The sequence below is a fragment of the Felis catus genome, chromosome D2 (assembly GCF_018350175.1).
Source record: "Felis catus isolate Fca126 chromosome D2, F.catus_Fca126_mat1.0, whole genome shotgun sequence".
Taxonomy (NCBI): Eukaryota; Metazoa; Chordata; class Mammalia; order Carnivora; family Felidae; genus Felis; species Felis catus.
Window position 1 is genome coordinate 31,054,008 of NC_058378.1, and position 21,745 is coordinate 31,075,752.

The 21,745-nt window shown below is 55.2% G+C and overlaps 1 protein-coding gene across 8 annotated transcripts; it reads right to left on the bottom strand.

Annotated features, from left to right (window-relative positions):
- Window positions 1-93: 93 nt before the first annotated feature.
- On the bottom strand, window positions 94-17,141 carry AIFM2 (apoptosis inducing factor mitochondria associated 2). Of its 8 annotated transcripts, none has more exons than XM_045040094.1 (12): window positions 16,874-17,141; window positions 14,382-14,466; window positions 9,357-9,550; window positions 8,866-8,981; window positions 7,416-7,535; window positions 6,625-6,717; window positions 4,828-4,936; window positions 3,709-3,861; window positions 3,036-3,128; window positions 2,128-2,328; window positions 1,666-1,839; window positions 94-362 (listed from the first exon to the last, which is right to left on the bottom strand). In XM_045040094.1, the coding sequence occupies exons 2-11, from the start codon at window positions 14,441-14,443 to the stop codon at window positions 1,688-1,690; spliced, it is 1,293 nt and encodes a 430-aa protein (XP_044896029.1). In that variant the 5' UTR covers window positions 14,444-14,466; window positions 16,874-17,141; the 3' UTR covers window positions 94-362; window positions 1,666-1,687. The 8 variants fall into 8 exon arrangements, with proteins under 8 accessions (XP_044896029.1, XP_044896027.1, XP_044896028.1 ...); XM_045040092.1 differs by having other exon boundaries at window positions 1,643-1,839; window positions 16,874-17,140; XM_045040093.1 differs by adding an exon at window positions 14,703-14,787 and having other exon boundaries at window positions 94-1,839; window positions 16,874-17,140.
- Between the last annotated feature and the right edge of the window lie 4,604 nt (window positions 17,142-21,745).

Below are 21,745 nucleotides of genomic sequence, written 5' to 3' on the forward strand. Positions count from 1 at the left end.
AGGCTTTTGTTTTGGTTTTGTTTGGTTTTGTTTTTTTTTTTAAAGAAAAAGAAAATGAAAGGAAAAAAAAAAAAAAAAACACAGAAGATCCAGTGTCTTTCTTCCAACATATTCTTTTATTGCAATATTGTCCTCAGTTTGGAAAAACCATGTCCCCATGGGGGGACACTTGTAAAATGTTATAAATAGAACAAGGCCTGTCACTAATGAGCCAAGACTCCCACCCTGCTAGTCCCCAGGTCAGACAGCACAGAATAGCCTGTGTCTCTCAGGCAGCAGGTCCTGCTTCCAGAAGGGGAGCCTGGTTGGCCGTGGCCCACAGGAACGGAGCCCTGGGTGAAGCCTCCGGTGGGGTAGTCATCCTTTGGGAGAGAGGCACGCGTGTCACTTAGGTAGGCCTGGGTAACAAATGGAACCGACCCAGGCCACAGCCCAGACAGGGAGCCCTCAGAACCCTGGTGAGGCTGGTGTCCCAAGGACTCTGGCCAAGTACCCAGAGGCCACCATCGAAAGTGAGCCGGGCCCGAATTTATTCCAGTGAGATCACCAACCACTTCCATTATGGAGATTTAACCCACGTCTTCCAAAATAAACTCCCTCCCCCCAACTGGAAGTCTTCTCCCAGACAGAGGAGTCCTTTATGTGCCTTAACACGGTCGGTGGCGGGCACTGCCACACGGCTGGGCCTCCACGTAAATGTCACCGGGGTTGGCCAGGAAACCAGAAGCCCAAAACCCCAGAGGTTCCCACAGGGTCCCCCACCCCCAGCATCAGCCGGAGTTTTGTCCCTTGCACAACTGACCGTGACGGCAGCCTAGAAGCATGTTGAGCCCCGCTCTGTTCCCTGAACGTCAGCCCAATGGCAACCCACCCAAGGGTCCCATTAGCTCGGCTGCCTTTCCTTAACATGTCCAGCGGCTGGCGGGCCAGGCTTCCGTCTTAACCTGTTAGCTTTGGAAAAACTCACTCTCTGTTAGGATAGGCTAACCGGGAGGGAAATTTATCTAACTCTTTCTTCTTAAATGTGACCTATGGTATATCATCGGGACCTAGAAATGGAAATATATCAAGTTGTGTGAAGATTAAAGATTACAGGGACTAACAGTTTAAACTTAGGCTCCTGTTAACAACCTGGGTGTCGAAGAATGCACAGGCTTCCCCACCCATGATCCGATGGGAGAGGCTCGGGGTGCAGACCATCTCGACCCCAAATCCCACTCCTTAGACGGTCCCACCATGCAGGTTCCCCTGCCCGCCCTAATAAGACAGGATTTCAGCCACCAGGAGAGCCTGCTCTCTCTTGCTCTGAGAGTCCTGAATGCCAACACGTGCATTCACACACACACACACACACACACACACACACACACACACACACGAAGAGCCCGGGGTAGAGAAGGCTGGCTATGCCCTCCCCAGGACCAGGCGAACCCCTGAGCCAGCACAACTGCAAGCCGACCTCTCCAACCCCAGAAAGCATCCTCTAGGGGGTGTCTTTTCTAATGCCTCTCTCTCTCCCTCTCCGGCTCTCTCTTTCTCTCCCGGTTTTGGTTTTCTGTAAGGTGGGTTTCTGGTCAGTCCATCACTGGCACCTTACTCTAGGAAACGAGCCTTTGCTCTTTGGCCTTTGTCAGGTGGGTACCTCTGGTCAAGCAATCCGTTCACCTGGCGGCGGCCCAGCTCCCGCTCAGGGCGGAGACTGCCGCATGGTCTTCCAGCTCGAGGAGACGAACAGGTCCCGGCTCTTGGCCAGCCGAACCATGAGCCGCCCCACATAGAAGCCGCTGATCTGGCCCACGCCGTCATTTCTCCCCATGGCCAGGAGGAACGTCAGCGCGCCTGTGGAGCAGACACGTGTGCACACGCTCGACTCCCGCTCACCACTCGTGGGCCTGCCATCCCCAGAGCACAGTCCTCCCCGGGGCCTTCGGTCTGAGGACAGGGAAACGCGCATGATTTTTAGGAAGACGGGCGACTCCCGACTTATTTTTAACGAGCTCCAGAGGGACGCTGCCATCGCCAGCCTTGAGAGGGTGTTCTAGGCCCGCTTCGTCCGAAAGCTCGCAAAGGCTTCACCGCGTCTAACCCAGCTCTCCGCAAACCGAGAAGTACCTGGGGCTTTCTCACCTGGCTTGTAGGCCTTGAGGGGCCTCTGTTTCCTGGCGTTGACGATGTTGGCCACGGCAACGCTGGCGTGGAGGCCGGCGTGGTAGGCCATCTTGGGCTCCCTCACATCTGCGCAGTCGCCGATGGCATAGATGTGGCTGCAGCCCTCCACCTGGAGATACTCGTTCACTCGCAGAGCGCCATCGCTGGCCAGATGACTTTCTGCCAGGAAGAGCCAACCCTGAAACCAGGCTCCCGAGCTGCCGTGTCAAGTGGCCACGAGGGCACAGTGAAGATGGCCCCTGGTGCCGGCTAGGCCGCCCTCCAGGGGCACGGCCTCAGGAGGCGAGCAGGCCACCCAATTCACGTCTGCCTAAAGTCCCCATCTCAGAACTCTTCCTGCAGAGGCCAGGTAACTATTCCGGGTTGGAAACTGGTCAGAAAGACAGAAAGTGCCACCTTATATAATGCATCTGACGCTCTAAGTTACCGTGCTTAGCACTGATTGCCTTACACTGATCAAGCTGCAACTTAACCAAGTCTTGAATTTCCTTCTGAACACGGATCAGATTCTGAAAGTAAATGTAGGGCTCTAGAAAATGCTACACTTTTCTTTTTAAGGGGCTTAAAAGAATTATCTTTGAAAATGTAACATTAAGTGGCGCCTGGGTGCCTCAGTCATTGAGCGTCCGACTTCGGCTCGAGTCATGATCTCGCGGCTCGTGAGTCCGAGCCTTGCGTCAGGCTCTGTGCTAACGGTGCAGAACCTGCTTCGGATCCTCTGTCTCCCTCTCTCTCTCTGTCCCTCCCGTGTGTCCAGCCCTGCCCCTCTCAAAAATCAAACATTAAAAAAAAAAAGAAAATATAACATTAAGACCAATGGGTGTAAAATTCTGGGATCTCTGTGCATTATAAGCACTCAATCCTACCCCTACTCATGGCCAGGACTAGCTTCCTTCTTCTGTGATTGGCCAATTCTTTCCTGTAGGACCCAAACAGGAGCTCCTTGTCCAGGAAGGGTGCTACGGAGTAAATGATAGGGACCTGGGGACACAGCAATCACGGGGCCGAGGAAGAGTCACGGTCTCTGGCTCACACACAGAGGCCGAGACTCCGCCTCTTCTCACCTTTCAGTGAGCAGGAGAGTTCAAGCCGCATGATTGCCTCTACTCCCCAAACGGTCATTCCAAGCTGAATGGCCAAATGTTTGGATCGGGGCCTGGGGAGAACGGCATACCTGTGAATAGTAAAAGGCCTGACCCAGGAATTTCCTCCCCTTCAGGTGCCAAGAAAGTGAAACAATGGATCTTTCCTTGGCTCCGAAACCTGCTCCCATCTCTCACCACAAGGGGGCGGGCTCCAATTTTGAAAGACCCGTCACTTGAGCCACCCCGGGCTAAGCCGTGGCCACAGCTAAAGAAGGCACAACAAGAGCGGATCCAGACTTGAACTTAAAGTTTGATGTCACCATTCAGAAGAGACCTGAGCGGTTGGGATGGAGGGGGAAGGGTTGGCGACCTGATTCCTGGTGGAGAGGCCTGCTCGGCCTGCAGCGGCTGAAGGGTGAGGCGGCCCGGGGAGTGGGCACCCGCCCCTGCTTACCGAACGCACTGCGGTAGGCGGCGCTGTTGATCCTAATACCATTGCAGACAATCACCAGGTTAGTGGCCACCTCTGTGCCTTTGTCCGTGTGCACCTGGATGCACTCTCGATACTCGTTGAGGGGCAGCTCCTCCAGGTTGCTCACCCGTTCACCTGTCAAGGGAGATCTGTGAGCAGGAGGCCGGCAGGGGGCTGGGGCCCAAGCCAAGGGTGACCGGGGAAGCCCTGGGCCGCTGGGGCCCAACTAGGCGATTGCTCTGCTCCTGGCGTCCCCCCCCCCCCCGCCCCTCTGCCAGTCCACCCTGCTGCCCCAAGAAGCGCAGTGTGGACTTCCGGCCACCCCAGAGGATCCAAAGGGAGGAAAGTTCCCCGAAGCAGTGTGCAAAAGTGAAACTGAGTTTCCCAAGACGTTCTGGGAAAAGCTATTTGAGGAAGACCTCCGCCACACCTCCCAGAGAGTCAGCTACACCATCCTAACCAGGCAGGAAGGCTCTCCAGGCGCACCACTGAGGTGAAAGCAAGAAAAGTCCAGAAGCCAGCCTACTTTCCACACTGCCTCAAAGCAAAGGTGGTCACAGTGCTGCACAGCCAGTTACAAAGGGACCAGGAGCCGGGAGGGGTCTGCATAGAGCAGGAACGTCACGCCTCCCTGTGAAAAGCGCAGACGCTGAGCCCCGGAAATGGAGTGGTCACAGCGCAGGGGTTAGGGGCCGGCTCTCTGAACGAGCTGGGTGGTGCCCTCCCCTCCTGCTCTCATCAAAGGCTACACTCCTCACCACTTTCTGAATACAAACCAAAAAAAACCCCACCATTCGCTACCACAGAGTCATCATAATTCAGGTCAGATCCTTTAGGTGATTTCTTAAATCGTTCAGCAAACTGGTACCACCTGCACTGTGTCCAAAGCAATAGTCAGGACAGCGCTGCCTCCGTGGCAGGGGAATCCTGTAAATCCCGGGGCCTCTGGCCTGTCTGAAGACACGCAGAGCCTCCAGCTGGACGACAAGGTTCAACCCCAGGACACCGAGGGCCCTCCAGCTGGGGCAGGGACCAAGCCTCTGGGCACATCTCATGGGGCCAGGCAGAGGGGCAGGGCGGCGGGGGGACTTGCACACATACTCAGCAGCAGCTGCACGCCTTTCTGGAGCAGGATCTCCTTCGCTTCCTGCCGGACACAGGGCAGGAGCTCCTTGTCGGCAAGGGCCACGTGGGAGTGGATGAGAGTGACCTGGGACAAATCACAACAGAGCAGAGAAGGAGCCACTGAGTCTCCTGTTCACACGAAGAGGCTTAAAAATGCCATCAGTCTATCTCTTCTACCTCCTCGCCAACCGCCAGTTTACAAGTGAGGAAACTGAGGCCCTGGAGAAGTAATCCACCCAATGCCGGAACCAGATCACAGCGAGCTGGGCTGGAGCCCACATCGCCTGGCCTAAGACTCTTTCAGAATGTACCAGTGCTCCATACCCCACCCCGCTCCCGGGGCCATGTGGAAAACGATTTTCAGGCAACCTCGGGCACCTATAATTATAGTCTATATATAAGCCATTGACATTCTAACTATAACTCAGGCTGGCATTGACATTAAAGTTGGTTCTAAAACTGGCACTCGCAGGCACGTCTACTTGCTGTCTGGGTGAGCACAGGGAAGTGGGGGGCACCCCCGAATGATGTTCAAAGTTTGGGCTTTAAAAAAATTTTTTTTAACATTTATTTAATCTTGAGAGAGACAGAGACGGAGCAGAGGGGGAGGGGCAGAGAGGGAGACACAGAATCCGAAGCAGCCTCCAGGCTCTGACCCGTCAGCACAGATCCCGGTGCGGGGCTCGAACTCACGAACCGTGAGATCATGACCTGAGCCGAAGTCAGACGCTTAACCGACTGAGCCACCCAGGCACCCCGGAAGCTTGGGCTTTAAAGTCAGAGTGCCTGAGTTGAAGCCTCATCTCAGATACCCAATCTACACTTCCCAAAGAGTCCATCAAACAGGGATCCAGTCCCGTTCCTAGCACATTTGTAATGATGAACCGGGAAAACAGGTATGAAGCACATACTGAGTGCCAAATAAAGGGTGGCCAGTATTACCTGGATTTGTCCACCAGTTATAAACACACGGAAGCCATACTGACTGACTTAACTACCTCAGACTGGTCTTTACCCCATAAATCAAAATTAAACTTTTACATCAATCGCTCATAATAATTACCAATAATTTGCCGCAGAACAGCCATGTAATTCAATTCGTCCATATTGATCTTACTTTTCAAAGCCAACCCGCCCTTCCTTAGGGAAGAAGAACAGCCACAGGGCCCATGTGGCTCTCGAAAGCTGGTCCGGCATCAGCTGCAAGCAAGCTCTTGCATCGAGGTCCCATAATCACCCACCACCACTCAGCCCTGGGCCGAGCCTCTACATCCCGCCAGGGTGTCCTGTTTCTCTCCGGGGGACCAGGCAGCTTCTCCACCCGTCCATCAGTAAAAGGGAACAAGGCCACCGTCCCGGGGGGGGGGGGGGGGCTGGCCAGTCCTTCCCCAGCGCAGCCAGTGAGGTTCCTTTCTTGGAGCCACCCAGGGCCAGGCCCGCAGTCTCCTGAAGACCAAACAGCCGCTGCCTGCCTCACCCGGAACACCCACTGCAGGGGTCTTTACGGGCCGGCAAAAAGAGGGAACCAAGGTCTACGACTGTATCTCAAGAGGCTGGAACACGGCAGGGGACACGGGAGTTCACCTCACGCCTCCTGGCTGGACCGGAGGGCGGGACCCCTCACCGGCCCCGGTTCTCCGAGAGAGGAACTCGAGGGGACGCCCCACGGGCGTGGAAACACGCGTTCGCGCTCCAAGTTCACAGAGCACCGCCACCCAGGCCGATGTGCAGAGAAGCTGGGCCCAGAGTGCAAAGACAAGGCCGCACGCCCACCTCTTTCTCGGGGAATTCGGTTTTAATCTCTGCCGCCATCTCCACTCCGGCAGAGCCGCCTCCCACCACCACCACGGACCGTGCGCGCCGGACCTGCAGCGGAAGGAAGTGTAACACGCGCCCTCAGACCCAGTCCGCCCCGTGGCTCGGCCAGGGCATGGGCCCCTTGGTCCTGAGAAGAGAACAGAAGCCTTTCCGAGTCTGGGATTCAAATGTGTTTCCACGGGGCCGGCCATCTCCCTGCGTCTGCTCCCTCGATTCTTGCATCAGCCCCACGGGGCAGGTGACCGCGGCCCAGGTCTGCCTGAGTTCACAACCGGGATCCCGACCCTGACACTCACGTCTGTCCCCTGATGACGCGAGAGAGGTTCCCCAGGCTCCTCAGCGGCTGGGCAGAGAGGGCAGGGCCTGGCCACAGTCACGCGGTAGCAGCCGCCTCGGGATCCTTCTCTGGGTCTCCACTCCTCACCCCAGTGGTGCCGGACCCCGCCCGCCCACCTCTCAGTGAAAGCTGCCCGTGATCATGGATCCGAGCCCGCTCTGTGAAACACAAAGCCTGGTGCAAACGGGACCCGAACAGACACAAGTCGGGGACCCACACCAGTCACTGCGTGAGGTCTGGGGTGCTCATGTCCAGACTTCGATGACAGGAACAAAGGCCTCCCCCCAGGGAGTCTCTCCCTAGTAACGCCCCACCTTCACGGCTGCGCCCGGGGCTCGCCACAGTGGTCCCACCCTCCCGGGGGTCCACCTGGCCCTCGCGAGCCCGCCCTGGCCAACGGGCGGCTCACCTGCTTCACCATGTCCTCGTAGGCCTGGATAGCAACCTCCCGGCTGGCCACCCGGTTAAACTTGCCCGGAAAGAGCGAGGTGCTGCCAGTGGCCAGGATAAGATGTGAGAAGTGCAGGGCCTGTAGGGAGCAAGGGAAAGGAAGTGAGGGCAGCCCCGGGCTACTACTGAATGCCATCAGGCCGCTGGGCAAGAGGCACCAGGTCGGGGAGGTCCCTCTGGGCACACTGAGGCCGCCCTCCTCTGAAAGGAGCAAAATCACGACACTGCCCAGCCACGGGGTAGCACCAGAACCCCGGGATATACCCAAGGACGCGGCCTGTACCTCCTGCCAGAGCCTCCTCCCCCCACGGAAACGGGAGGGATGCACCCCCACGCAGCGGGCAGGTGAGCAGGGACAGGAAACTACTCGTGGAGATAAGCAGGACTCGAACTTCCCATGTGGAGTCAGTTTAGAATTTCCTAGGGATTTTACAAGCCAAAAAAAAAAAAGGGAGAGAGGGAGGGAACGAGGGAAATTGTTTGGAGCCTAAATACATAAGGCTGACAAAACCAGAGCTGCTCTGGGGGAAGGGAGAACGGAGGGGCCGGGCCGTGTCCCACTCAGCCCCTTCCCCGTGGCCCAAACCACAGGACAAGGAGACTCGGTCATCTTTCCAACCAAGAGATTCCCCAGCCCGAAAATTAATTCAAGAAAGCCCGAGTCACGCTAAATCACTGAGGACAGAGACGGAGTCCCCTCTCTCCAGTCCCCCCTGAGCTTTGAATAGAGCAGAGGGCCAGACTGGAGGTGACCCTTAATACGACACACGGCAGCTCACTGAGGGACCTCTGGGCACTGCAGGTACCAGGCCCTGGGCTCCACCCGGGGCTGGGGGTTGCAGACACGAGCGAAGACCTCTGCCCCAGTCACCTCCCAATCCGGGGGATGTGGGATCACGTGTGCACCTGCATGACCGAGTCTACACAGCCTGGAGCGCCCCCACAGGCTGGCCGGGCCCGGGCCTGGTCTGGGACCCCAGCTTTCAGAGCGTAGACCCTGGGGTGACACAGCCCTGGGTTCAAGCCCTGGCTGAGTCTCTTACAAGGGGTGGGATCTTGGGCAAGCCGCTTAACCAACCTCCCTGTAAAGTGAGGCTATACCACCTCCCTCACAGTCATGGTGGGCACGAAGTGCGACTCAGGAAGGCTGAAGACGGTGCCAGGCGTACAGGAAAGGCTGAGGAGAAGTGCCACCGCACTCTTGTGGCTGCTGTGGTCGGGTCGTTGCTTATGAGGCATCTGCTGTCCACCCGGCACCGCGTAGGGGCCACAGATGACTCTCTCAGCCCTTGAGACCGGCCGCGTTCTTCCCCACCAGCAGCCACAGCCGCAGCCCCTGGGGTGGGGGGTGGGGAGGGGCGGGCCTCCCAAAGCCAGCTGAGGGTCGGGTCAGCCCCCAGGATGCTCACCTCACCATCCTCGAGCAGCACCGTCTGATTCTGCAGGTCCACCTGTACTACCAGCCCCTGCCGGAAGTTTTCCTTAAAGGTCTCCGAGTAGGAAATGAATGTCTTTTTGGCAAACCCTGGGGAATGGATACAGAGGAGGTCACAGAGGAAAAGTGAGCTGCCCATCGGAGGCCACAAAAACTCAGAACCTTTCCTGAGGGGTATCATTGGCCAAACAGCCGAGTCAGTGGTATTCCCAGGATACCACCACCCCCTAAAAGCACCAGCCTGGGCCTCACCAGGTCCTCAGGGAAGTTTCCAGCTCTTACTTCTGCAGCCTTGCTACGGCCGCTGCTTAAGGCCAGTGACCTTCTTAAGAATCTCTGGAATTTGCCTGGAATTTGTCTAAAGGCAGAATTCAGGCCTTGCCCTAAGTGGAGAAAACCCCTCCAGACCCAGAGTGGTTAACAAGACCGTTCGCCCAAAGAAAGCCCCAGAAAAGAGGCTGTTACCGCTTTCCACGGAGGCCCGGAGGGCTGCCACGTTGTGGTGGAAGGAGTCCTTCATGTCCACCAGCACGAAGGGGATGTTCAGAGCCTGAAGCTGGCTGGCGGCGGCGATCCCACCGAAGCCCCCACCCACGACCACCACGTTCACAGCTCCCACGTCCACGGAGACCTGGGACCCCATCTCAGACCGGGTGCTCCTGGGATAGGAGGAGACACCACATTAGGGTCAGGGGCCTCAAGAGCTGGGAGGGCAGGGGTGGTCCACAGCAAGAAAGGCCCCAAATGCCAAGATTTGGTCTTTTTATTTCCTTTTTTTTTTTTTTTTAATAAACTCTACACCTGACGTGGGGCTCAAACTCACAACCCCAAGATCAAGAGTCACGTACTCTACCAAATGAGCCAGCCAGGCACCCTGTGACTTGATCTTTCTAAAGTATAAAACTGTCTATTAATGAAACTGCAATGTTGTGGCATTTGAATTAAATTCCAGAGGAACAAGGTGTATCCTAATTCCATCCCATTCCCCCACCGCCCAGCTCCCTCCTCCAAGGCATCCGCTATTACCGAGTTTATTTGAATTCTTCCAGAGATATTCTGTGCACCTTCAATATTACTTTTTGCCCACATCAACCAAATTGTTGTGCACTTTTTTCACTCAGTAGAGTTGTCCACTCAGCAACATGCATTAACTGAGTTGCTGCTTTGGGGTGCGCTCCGTGCTGTGGACGCAGTAATCACAGACAGACAGACAGACAGACAGACAGATGGACACCATCCCTGCCCTTGTAAAGGCAGGACTTGCAGACTCAGAGGGTGAGGTGGATGATGTCGATGAGCGACGCTAGGCAGGCACACAGCAACGAGAAGTGGTGGGCACGCCCGTGGGGAACTGGCACGCACAGACCACATTAAAAGAACTAAGCAAAATTCTTTAAGCACTGCACCAAGCGGACACCGATTCTGCCCGGCTCACGGGTCTCCGCCTTGAACCCCAGGTCTAAGGAGATCAATTAGCAGGTTATGACAATCAAGGTGCAAACAGGGTGTGGTATGATTGGGGTCAATGAAGAGGGGCCGGCGGTAGGCAAGTCACCCCCGTCCCCAGCATTCCTGGGACAGCAGAGGCGCTCCAAGATGGCTGAGCAACATCCCCCAGGGGGGCAGGAAGAACACCTGCTGGTAGGTGAGGGAGGGAGGGTGAGGGAGAAGCACTCATCACGCAGACTCCGGTCAGAGGGAGTGGGGTGCGAGGTCCTGCTCCCTGCCTGGGACAGGTCCTCTGTGAGAGCATCCGCAGAGGGTGGAAGCCAGATCTGCAGGCCGAGTGTGCCCCTGATGCCCACACGTGGACTGGGCAGCTCCTGACCAGCTCCTGGCAGACTGAGAACCAACTATGGTTGAATCCCTGAGGAGCTGAGATTCGGGACACACCGCTTGGCACAGCACTGAAGCGGACGCTAGAGGACTTCCGAGGCAGGGGTCACTAGGCACCGAACCACTGAGCACAAAGGAAAAAGAAGAGAGCAGTTTACCTGAGCTCTCCTAGCCAGTCTGGGAGGCTGTGCCTGAGGCTCACCCCCCCAAGGGCCTGGGTCACCTGGTGCCTCCATGGAGAGCGGAGGGGCTGGCCTGGGGCTGTGGCGAGGGGCCTGGTCTCCAGAGCAGCTTAGCCCCGGAGAAGGGCGCTCCTGGTCCAGGCCTCTGGGCTCGCTCGGGTGGGAGCCTTGTGGGGACCAGTCCTGACTGCAGCTGAGATCCTGAGAGCATCCTGCCGGGAGATGCTGGCTCAGGGGCGACAGGCAAGCAAAGCTCCTGGCCTGAGCCAGGCTCCAAGGAGAGGCAGAAATAAGCCAGGCTGCCGGAGAGAAATGCTGAGGAAAGAAACAAAAGCTTACACAAAAGCTGCACGCAGAAAGCAGCAGGAGAGGCCAACAGCTGCTGTGGGCTTCAGGGAAGGGGTGTTTCGGGGAAGCGGGGGGAGGGGAGGCAGAGAAGTAAGAAACTGGAACTCAGGGCAACTTTGAAGGACAGACAGCAAGCTGTCAAAAGGCTCGATGGGGAAGCACGTTCCGGGCCATCTGGGACCCTCTTAGCACTACAGGCAGCTGGAAGGCCACTACGCGTTCCTGCACCATCTGTGTGGCCTGGGGCACAACCCCTCCCCTCTCTGGGCCTGTAATGGGAGGGGACACCCTGAAATGTCCTCGCACATGTAAGTTTCCAAGACGTGGATCTTCCTCTACTTATGAAGGCAGTTTAGGGTTGGATGGACCTCCAGGCACCGTTCTCATTGGCATTCAAATCCCCGCTGCCTCATTTCTCCCCTGGGGCAGACAGAACCCAGCTCCGGCAGAGCCGGTAGCTTTGGCACAGGAAATCATTAGAGATTTAACTTTATTTCTCATTGGCTGAATGGTTCCCAGTGCATCAAGGATTGTACATCCCACCCATTTTACGGATGAGGAAACTGAGTCCTCAGCAGGGCTGTGACCAAGACAAGTCCCCAGCATGCAGCGCCACCTTCACTGTTCCAGGCCCTCAGAAAGGTTGTCCAGAGTTGGCCCCTGTGTGTTCATCAGGCTGAATCTGCCAACTGGGGCAGAAGGAGAATATCTCCCAAGGCCAGGACCCAAGAGGGCCCAGCAACCCAGCCAGAGGCCAGGAGAGGATACCAGAAGCCGAGCAGGGCCTATGAATGTGGCAGTGAGGCAAGCTATGGAAGAGATACATTTCACCTGCCCCCTTCAACCCAACCCCCTCTGTGCCAGCCTACTCTTGGGGCCAGCAGTCAGCAAGGAGGTCGGACAAAAACCAGAGAACTCTGCCTCCAAGTAGGGCACAGGCCCTAGAGAGGATACACAGCTTGTTGGGAAGGGCTGGCTCACACTGGACCACGCAGGGCAGCTCAAGGAGGAGCCTTGAAAAACAGCCGGGGCCAGGGGCCTTCACCACCAAAGAAAAGCTTAGGCCAGAATCTCCTTCCCAGGGCAGAAAGTCCAGCAACCCCAGCATAAGCCTGACGGACAGTGGGCTGGCCAAGGAGTAGAATCTCTGCTCCCTCAGACCCCCCAGATCATCAACTGACTTACCCAAAGGAAGCCTAACCTTGGCCTTGCCCAACTAGGTACACCTCTCAATAAAAGCAAATTGCTTCTCCAGAGCTCCCAATAGAAGGTTTGGGGCCCGAGGGCAGAGCCAGGCCTAGGAGGGGCTGCCAAAGCTGGGCCAGGGAAGAGGAAGCCCTTTTACAATCCAAACCGCCTGAGGCCTCTCCTGGAATCTGTTCCCCTCCCCTAGCCTCTGACACTCCCACTTGGGGACTGGAGGCTGGCAGCTCCCCAGCCCATTCCACCTTTCCTCCCCAGCAGCCTCCCCTCCCCAACATTCTCGGACACGCCAACCCTCCCTTGGCTATTCTAGTGCCAGTTCTCCCATGGCCCCAAGGACAGCTAGACCCTGCTAGGCACAACTTAATTTGCAGCATGCCTAAACCAGGGGCTTAGGTCATAGACCTGCCTTCCCAGCTACATAGCCTAAAGGTGGTCAAAAAGTGTAGGCTGAATTATATGTGCTAACATAGCAGGATGGCTGCGCAAACGGCCTCAATAAATGGGAGATGCCATCAATCAATGGAAACCTCCATAAATGCCAGACGACACTATTATACACCCATACGATGGAATATTCTGGAGCCATTTGTTTTTAGAGTGATGATTTTTCACATGAAAATTCTGTCCATGGCTAGTCCCCACCCATAGAATGTACAGAACCAAGAGTTAACCCTATGGCCTCTGGGTGATTATGTCAATGCAGGTTTATCAACTCTAAGAAATGTATCGCTCTGGAAAAGTGGTGTTGTCAATGGGAGAAGCTATATTTGTGTAGGGGCAGGGGGCACGGGGGAAATCTCTGCACCCTCCCCTCTACTTTGCTGTGCCCCTAACACTACTCTAAAAACATAAAGCATTAGGGGCACCTGGGTGGCTCAGTCGGTTGAACGCTCAACTCTTGGTTTCGGCTCAGGTCATGGACTCGGCGGTTCGTGAGTTCAAGCCCCACATCGGGCTCTTCACTGACGGTGCTGAGCCTGCTTGGGATTTTCTCTCTCTCCCTCTCTCTCTGCTCTTCCCCCGCTCGCTCCCTCTCTCTCAAAATAAATACGTAAACTTAAAAAAAAATTTTTTTAATAAGAAATAAAAAAATAAAAACATAAAGTCTTAGGGGGGAAAAAAAGGCTATCCATAAAAAGTTAGGTAATAGAACAGCATACGAAGCCTAATCCCACGGTGTGTGCAAATCAGACACAGACGCACAGACACGTAATGATCACATCAGCCAGAACTCATTGTGCTTTTATCCGTATCTCCGCGTTGAACAGGTGTGGGGTTTTGTCCCCACTTTGGAAACAAGTTCAATAATTTGTCCAAGTTCAGTCCTCAACACTGTGACCAGAACTGCACTCTGAGCCAGAATGCTAACAGTGGTCACCAGGTGATGTTTTTACTCTCTTCTTCGAACTTTTTGTGCGTGTGTTGTAAATATTGTTTTAATGTTTGTTTATTTTTGAGAGGCAAGGGAGGGGGGGAGAGAGAGGGAGACAGAGGATCTGAGGCAGGCTCCTTGCTGTCAGAGCAGAGCCCACTGTGGGGCTCAGACTCACAAACCGTTGCGACCCAAGCCGAAGTCAGCCAACTGAGCCACCCAGGTGCCCCATGTGTTTGTGGAATATTTTTAACTGGGTATGTCATTTTTACAGAAATAATAAGAGTTTAAAACCAGGGCAGGCCTCCTACCATTTGTTTTTTTAAGTTGAGATATTCATATATTATCCAATTTTAAAGGATGCAATTCAGCGGTTTCTAGTACATTCATAAAGTTGTGCAACCGTCCCTATGACCTAATCCCAGAACATCTGCATCACCCCAAAATAACCTCTTACCCACTAGCACTCACTCTCCGTTCCCCCCCCCGCCTCCAGCCGCTGGCAACCACTAACCTTTCGGTCTCTATAGATTGCCTATTCCATACCTTTTGTGACTGGCTTCCTTCCCTTTGCATAGTGTTTTCAAGAGTCGTCCAAACTGTAGCATGCATCGCCATTTCAATCCTTCTCCTTTTTTCATTTTTCATGTTTATTTATTTTGAGCGACAGAGAGCGGGCGAGCACAAGCAGGGGAGGGGCAGAGAGAGAGGGGGAGAGAGAGAATCCTAAGCAGGCTCTACGCTGTCAGGGCACAGCCTGACACAGGGCTCCATGCCATGAACCGCAAGATCATGACCTGAGCCGAAATCAAGAGTCGAACGCTTAACCGACTGAGCCCCCCCAGGTGCCCCTTCATTCCTTCTTACGGCTAACATTCCATCGTACGAAGATACCACGTTTTGTTTCGCCATTGGTCACTTGATGGACATTTGGGTTGGTTCCACCTGGTGGCTGTTACGAACAACGCTGCTATGAACATTTGTGTAAAAGTTTTTGTGTGGACACTTGTTTTTAATTCTCTCGAGTACATATCCCTAGGAGTGGGATTGCTAGGTGTCGGGCAATTCTAGATTCAACTGTTTGAAGAACTGCCAATCCCACCGTCTGATTCTGAACCGAACATCAAGCCAAGGGAGAGACCTCAGAGACTCTTAACGAAATCTGTCAAGACTCAGGAATGTCAGCATAAGAGAACGTCCAGGGGCTCCTGGGTGACTCAGTCGGTTGAGCGTCCTTGAATGTCTGACTCTTGGTTTCAGGTCAGGTCAAGATCTCAGGGTTGGTGAGTTCAAGCCCCATGTCAGGCTCCGCTCTGATGGCGCCGTGCCTGCTTGGGATTCTCTCCCCAACCCCAACCCACCCCCCCCCCGCCCCTCTCCTGCTTGTACATGAGCACACGCACACACTCTCTCAAAATAAAAATAAATAAAAGAACATCCACGAAAACTACTCCTACATGTCCAGCAACTCCTATATTTTACCTTTGCCCCCCCCCATACACACACACACACACACGCACACGCACACACAATCTGGTTTACACTTGTATTTTCTCAGCCAATCCTACTTTCTCTGCCAAGGACACCAGCCTGACCACAGGATGATTCTTCTCTAATAACACAAACAAGGGGCTGTTCGCAATCTACTGAAAAGCAAGGAAGTCACATTTATGCCAAAGCTGTTAAGAGGTCATGCTTCAGAAATACAGCAGGAGCCATGTGGGCTCTGATCAGAGCAAGGACATTGCCCAGCATTGCTTCACAGAGATTACAAATAAAACAGGCCATTTTTTGAGTCATCATAGTCCTATCAAGGGTGGATCTCCACAGCTATGTTTCCATAATGGCAGTTCGGATAAGGGGGCCACTAGAGTGTGACTCACCCTGAACCTCCTCCCTACCTGCAGGAGGGAGAGGGGCAGGCAGCCTCCCTCACTAGACAGCCTGAGAGCTGGCCTCCCATGACTGGCCCCTGAGGGGACACACACGGAACATAACCCAAAAAAGACCAGTTCCTGAAGGAACAGAAAGTCTGAAGAGGGGCTGTCTTTTCATGGTCCAGCACGGGGCAGCTCTGGGCAGACATGTTCCTTCAGGTGTTCCATACACTCAAAGAGAAAATCAAGGCCATGGAACTTGTATACCCTCCTGGGAGCAAGTCACTTTGTGGTTCCCTAAACACCCCCACCAACAGTCTGCTCACTGCCTGTGTCTGGACCCTGGCTTCTTCATTTCACTGCCAAAGACCCGGCTGGCCCTGGAGGACATGGGCTCAGCCCAGGTCCACCCCCTCACCGCTAAGGAGTCCAGAACAAGGCCAGGCCCAAGTGGGCCTGGGTCTCCTCCCCTAAGGCAGAAGCCCTCCAGACGCCAGGTTTCACCCAGCGCTCCTCCCAGGGCTCCTCTCTAGGCGCAAGGGTGAGGGCAGGGGGGCCTGAGAGTTTGGACACTAGCGTGGTCATGCGCATTATACACACCAGCCTGGGCAGGCCCCCCTGATATTTTACACATTTACATATTGTACATGCTGGCCTTTGAACACAAGGTAGGGAGCTGGCTGGGACACCCGAAAACCCCTTCCCAAACTGTCTGACCCTCTGCCCGGTGCCTGTGCTCCTGCGGGATCATCAGCTCCCAAGGGCCTCTCCCCTCCCCACCCCGACTGTACATCCAAGGGTCAAAAGGACTCTTGCTGGAGGGGAAAGGCCGGTGAGTTTAGTGGGTGGTGTTGGAAGGAAAATGCCCAACATCACCCACTAAAAGCAGCTCCGGGTGGACTTCAGGCTTCCCGGCCTTCCCATCTCCACCGGAGTTAGTTCGGGACCACTGGCCTTTGTCCCCGCGGGAACTGGGACTTCATGGCGGGGGGAGAAGCAGACCTCCTAGGGCACCCCGGAGACCGTGGGCGCTCGGGTAACCCGAGGGATTTCCTTCCTACAGATGGAGGTTTTCCTCCTGCCCTGTGACACTAGCTTCCACCCAGAGGTGACCCGCGAGCACTCCCAGGGTGGGGGCGTGGAGAGGACAGCCCGTCTTACCTGGGAAGACCTCAGAAGTTTCGAGGGGCGGACGGGGAGAAGGCGAGTTTGCCCTACCCTTGCCGCCGGGCCTAAGCCTCCCAGTTTTCGTGTGCTGAGGGAACTGGGGTGGGGCAGGCCGGGGCCCGGTACCTAGAGCAACCGCCCTCCCCCGCCAGGGCCACAACGCCCGCGAACCGGAGCTCGGACGCAACCCGCCAGGTCTTTCAGGCCCGGCGAGGCCCCTCCGGGCGCTTGTAGGGCGGGCGCGCGGGGGGGGCGGAGCCCCGAGAGCCCGCCCCTTGCACCACTCGGCCAGTCCGCTCTGGGATTGCCGCGCGCCCCAGGCCCCTCCCGGCGGGCGTGGGCGTGGCTCGGTGCGTGCCCGCCCCCGGAGGGAGCCTGGGGAGCTGCGGCCGCCGCACAGACACCAGCAACCCCTGGCGACGCCGAGCGCGCCCGGGCCCACGCGAGCGCTCGACGCCCGGAACACCTTCCGCACGCCTCTGACTTCGGCCGCCTGTCTGCCAGGCCCCTCGGAAGCTCCGAGAGTTCAGCGCGACTCCACAGCGGGCGGATCACCAGCCTCCGGCTGCTCGCCTGTAAATCCCAATTCGGCAAACGGCGCCGCCGGGCACCCGCTGAACGCCGGCACTGTGCGCGGCGTGGCGGGGGGGGGGGGGGGGGCGGTCAGGATGGAGAGCAAAACAGACGCCGTGTCTGCCTTCTGCGGAGGTGACATTCCGGGGAAGGACAAATAGTAAATACACATAACCTGTATCGCTAACCGCACTACGAGAGACTGGGGATAAAGGAAGCTTGCCAAGGCCTCTCCCCAAGGATGAGGAGTTGGACGCGGGCGGAGAGAAGGCAGCTGTGCTCTGGGTGTGCAAAGACGCAGAGGCAGGACGAAGAGCTAACAGCGGGGGCGTGGTGGAGGCGGTCACAGGACAGGGTGGCCCAGCGTGGGCAGGGTGTACAGACCTGGTGGGGTCGTGTCATCCCCAGGGCAACGGGACACCACCGCAGGGCTTTACGCAGGAGAGTGACAGGTCTGAGTTCTGTTTTGTGGTGAAAGGATCGGGAAATGGCAGGGCTCCCTGAAATTGGGGAACTAGTCAGCAGGGCAGTCCTGGAGACAAAGGGGCTTGACTAGGATCTAGAGAGAAACCCAATGATGCGAACCTGGTGGTAGGATGTAGCCAGTTGGGTGACAGATGAGCCATCTTCATCTATTTAATGCAAGTATTAGCACTTAGCCATTCATTATAGGTGTTTTATGTGGGCAGATTAGCTTGCCCAAGGCTACAGGGTATGTTGGCAGCTTCCTGGTTCCCAGAATACTGCCCTTCGTCTTCCCAGCTTTCGTGAACGTTCACACTAGCAGTGACCTGTTTTGTACCTTTTCCAAAAGCTGTGGCCAAGGGCCTTGTATCCAATATTCCTGGTATGGGACGGGTTGTGATCAATTCCACCTAGAAGACATTGGTGCCCAGAACCATCCTGAGCTGAGAAGGAAACTGGTGTCCTCCCATGAGCACCCGACTCACATTACTAGCCTGCATAGCCCAGGCTGCACCTTCCAGTTCTTTGGAATCCTCGCCTCTCTCCTATCCTGGCTGGCACCCTGCCACCTGAAATCACGCTGAAGGAGGGAATTCAGAGCTGTGGGAGTCTCTACCTCCGTCTCTCAGCCCCTGCGGCCACAGAAAAGCAACCACGCAGAGAGCTCATGGCCCTCTGAGCCATGTCCTAATCCTGGCCTTTGGGGAACCATCAGAGAGCCACAGCTTGGATGTCCTAAGCCTTCCATTTGTCATGGGCTTTGCAAACTTCCAAATAGCTTTTATCTCCTTTTTTCCCTCCTGACACTCCTAGAGAAAAGTAGGGCTGAGGTTAAACTGACACCAAGGAGGGCAACAGTCACAACTGATCTGCTCTCTGGGGCAAAGACCTTGCTCTGCTGGACTTTGGGTCCCCGGCATCTGGCATCCATCCCAGCACCTGGTTCCCTAGGAGTGCAAACTAATGTTTGCATAGATAAATGTGGGGTTTTTTTTGTTGATATAGTTGATATAATTCACATTCTTTTCAAGCGTACAGTTCAGTGATGTGACGCTGTGCCACCATCACCGTTATCTGACTCAGGGACATTGTCATCAGTCCAAAAAGCAACCCCATACTCACTTCCTCAGGCCACTCACCCCACACGGCTCCTCTCTTCCCACTCAACAGTTGTGGAACTCGGAGCCTTGGAACTGAAAACCGGGGCTCCTTGCCTTCTAACAAAGGACTTTTGCCTTTGAATTTGCAAGTGCCAGAGGTAGTAGGAAAGTATGGTTTGGACGCAGAAACACTGGCAGTATGGAACTTTAACGATTAGCAGGAATGGTGGACAGACTGTCTCATGTCACAGAATCTAAGAGAAGGGAGCATTGCTGGCTCTCAGTCATGAGCTCACATTTCCTGACAACAGGTGACTTGACTGCTGGCCCCCCAGGGCTGGGAGGAGCTCCAGAGTACTGGGGTCAACCAGGGGCTGGGACAAACAGAGGCCGTATCCCCACTGGAGGAAGAGGCGACCCTTAACCCTAGCAACCCCAGTGAGTGTTTTCCTTCTCCTTCTGTGCTTCCAGCTAAATTCATAAGCCTCAAAGGACAGGAGGAATCTGTTTCTTCATCTTTCCCCCAAAATGTGGCTTGGTTATAGTGCTTCCAGCTAGGGACAGACTACATTCACGAGGGTAGCTTCCACTACGTGACAAAGAGACCCCCAAATCTAACGGCTCAAATACAAAAGAAGTGAATTTCTTGCCTGGGGAGCAACACCAGGCCTATGGGCTGCACACAGTCATCCAGGGACCAGACAGAGGCCATCTTTAACAAGAGGCTTCCAAGGTCTCTTTTAGGGGTCACCTCCATTCCCACCAGGGGAAGGGGTTAGTACACAGAGGTTGTTCTAGCGAGGCCTGGAAGTGGTACACCTGCCTTCTGCTTTCATGCCGTGAGCTGGAACTCATGGACACACCCGTGAGAGTGGCCACGAAATGCATTCTAGCACATACCCAGGAGGAAGAGGGACGCTGGTGAGCTAGGTCTTAGCCTCCCTGGTTTTCTTCCTGTGCCTCTGCTGGTCTCTTCTCAGCCCCCTTGCAGGCTCCCCCTCTGCCTCTGTCCTGTAAACACTGGTGGCCCCAGGCCCTCGCTGCACCTACACCCACAGCTTCAGCTGACGGCAGCCTGGGGTGCAACCCAGACGGCAGTGTAGGTCTTCTCCCAGCCTAAACGAACCCACCCTGACCCCTGACCGTGGCTGCTCTGAAAACACGGCCCCAGCTGTAGCAAGGCATGAGAAGATGATGGGCCCAATCGGGTAATCTGCTTTCTGGCATTTATTGACGAAATCTGAAAGTGGGGCATGTGATAAGGAGAGCCAGAGATCAAAGGGCATGGACAGAAGGGCCAGAAAGGTCTGGATGGCCAATAGCAAACTGAGCTTACAAGGAAGGAGAGACTGAGTGCAGAGGAGGCAGGAGAGGGAGGACAGGGGTGCCTGGGGGGCTCCATTGGTTACGTGTCTGACTCTTGATTTCGGCTTAGGTCACGATCTCACGGTTCACGAGTTCAAGCCCCACATCAGGCTCTGTGCTGACAGTGCAGAACCTGCTTGGGATTTTTCTCCCTCACTCGTGCTCTTTCTCTCTCTCTCTCTCTCTCTCTCTCAAAAATAAATTAAATAAACTTAAAGAAAAAAGAAGAGAGGGAACAAAGCAGAGAGGATGCTGAGTCATCACCCACACCTAGCGGCCCCTAGAGCCTCCCCAGGTCAAGGAGGTTTCTGGCATCTGTCCAGAGGTTCTGAACACTAAACCTATTTTTTATTTACATAATAGAAGTGAGTCTTTGTTCCTGGGGCACCTGGGTGGCCCAGTCATTTAAGTGTCCAACATTTGATTTCAGCTCAGGTCGTGATCTCACAGTTGTGAGATTGAGCCCTGACTCCCACCCCCGTCACTGGGCTCTGAGCTGTGGGCTCGCTGTCTCTCTCAGCACCTGGGTGGCTCAGTCCGTTAAGCGTTTGACTCTTGGTTTCAGCTCAGGTCATGGCCTCACGGTTCATGGGTTCGAGCCCCACATCAGGCTCCGTGCTGACCATGTGGAGCCTGCTTGGGATTCTCTCCCTCTGCCCTTCCCCCACTTGTGCTGTCTCTGTCTCTCTCAAAATAAATAGACTTTAAAAAAAGAAAGATTCTCTCTCTCTCTCCCCCCCACCCCTCCCCCTCTTGCATTCTCTCTCTCTCTCTCTCTCTCTCTCAAAAAAAAAAAAAAAAAGAACATCACAGGAGCATTTGGCAAAAGTGGAAGGGGGTGGCTGGGTGAAGGGTGTATGGGGATTCTTGCAACTTTATGTTGAAATTGTTTCAAAATAAAATTATTTTTTATTTTTTTATTTTTTTAAATGTGTATTTACTTTTGAGACAGAGAGAGACAGAGCATGAACGGGGGAGGGTCAGAGAGAGAGGGAAACACAGATTCAGAAGCAGGCTCCAGGCTCCGAGCTGTCAGCACAGAGCCCGACGCGGAGCTCGAACTCACGGACCGTGAGATCATGGCCTGAGCCGAAGTCGGACGCTTAACCGGCTGAGCCACCCAGGCGCCCCCAAAATAAAATTATGTTTTAAAGAGAAGCAGGAATATCTCCTCTCTCTCTTCCCCCATCCACCCGCCAGTTACAGAGAACATGACAGGAGACTCTGAGGTCCCAGATCAGTGACAAAACCAGCAGAGGGAAGGGGCCTAGGTCCCTCGACCGCTATTGCATAAAAGCCTCCCTTCCCTTCCTAGTCAGGTACACTACTTTGGACTTTACACGGGCAATAAACTTCTACTGTC

Excerpts from the sequence above, each read along its gene's own strand:
- AIFM2 (XM_045040094.1), bottom strand. The coding sequence starts at position 14,443 with ATGCTACAGTTTGGACGACTCTTGAAAACACTATGCAAAGGGAAGGAA. Across the intron at positions 7,536-8,865 it reads TGCTGCTCGAGGATGGTGAG|GCCCTGCACTTCTCACATCT; the intron begins GTGAGCATCCTG and ends TGCTCCCTACAG. Across the intron at positions 3,862-4,827 it reads AGGCGTGCAGCTGCTGCTGA|GTGAACGGGTGAGCAACCTG; the intron begins GTATGTGTGCAA and ends CTCCCTTGACAG.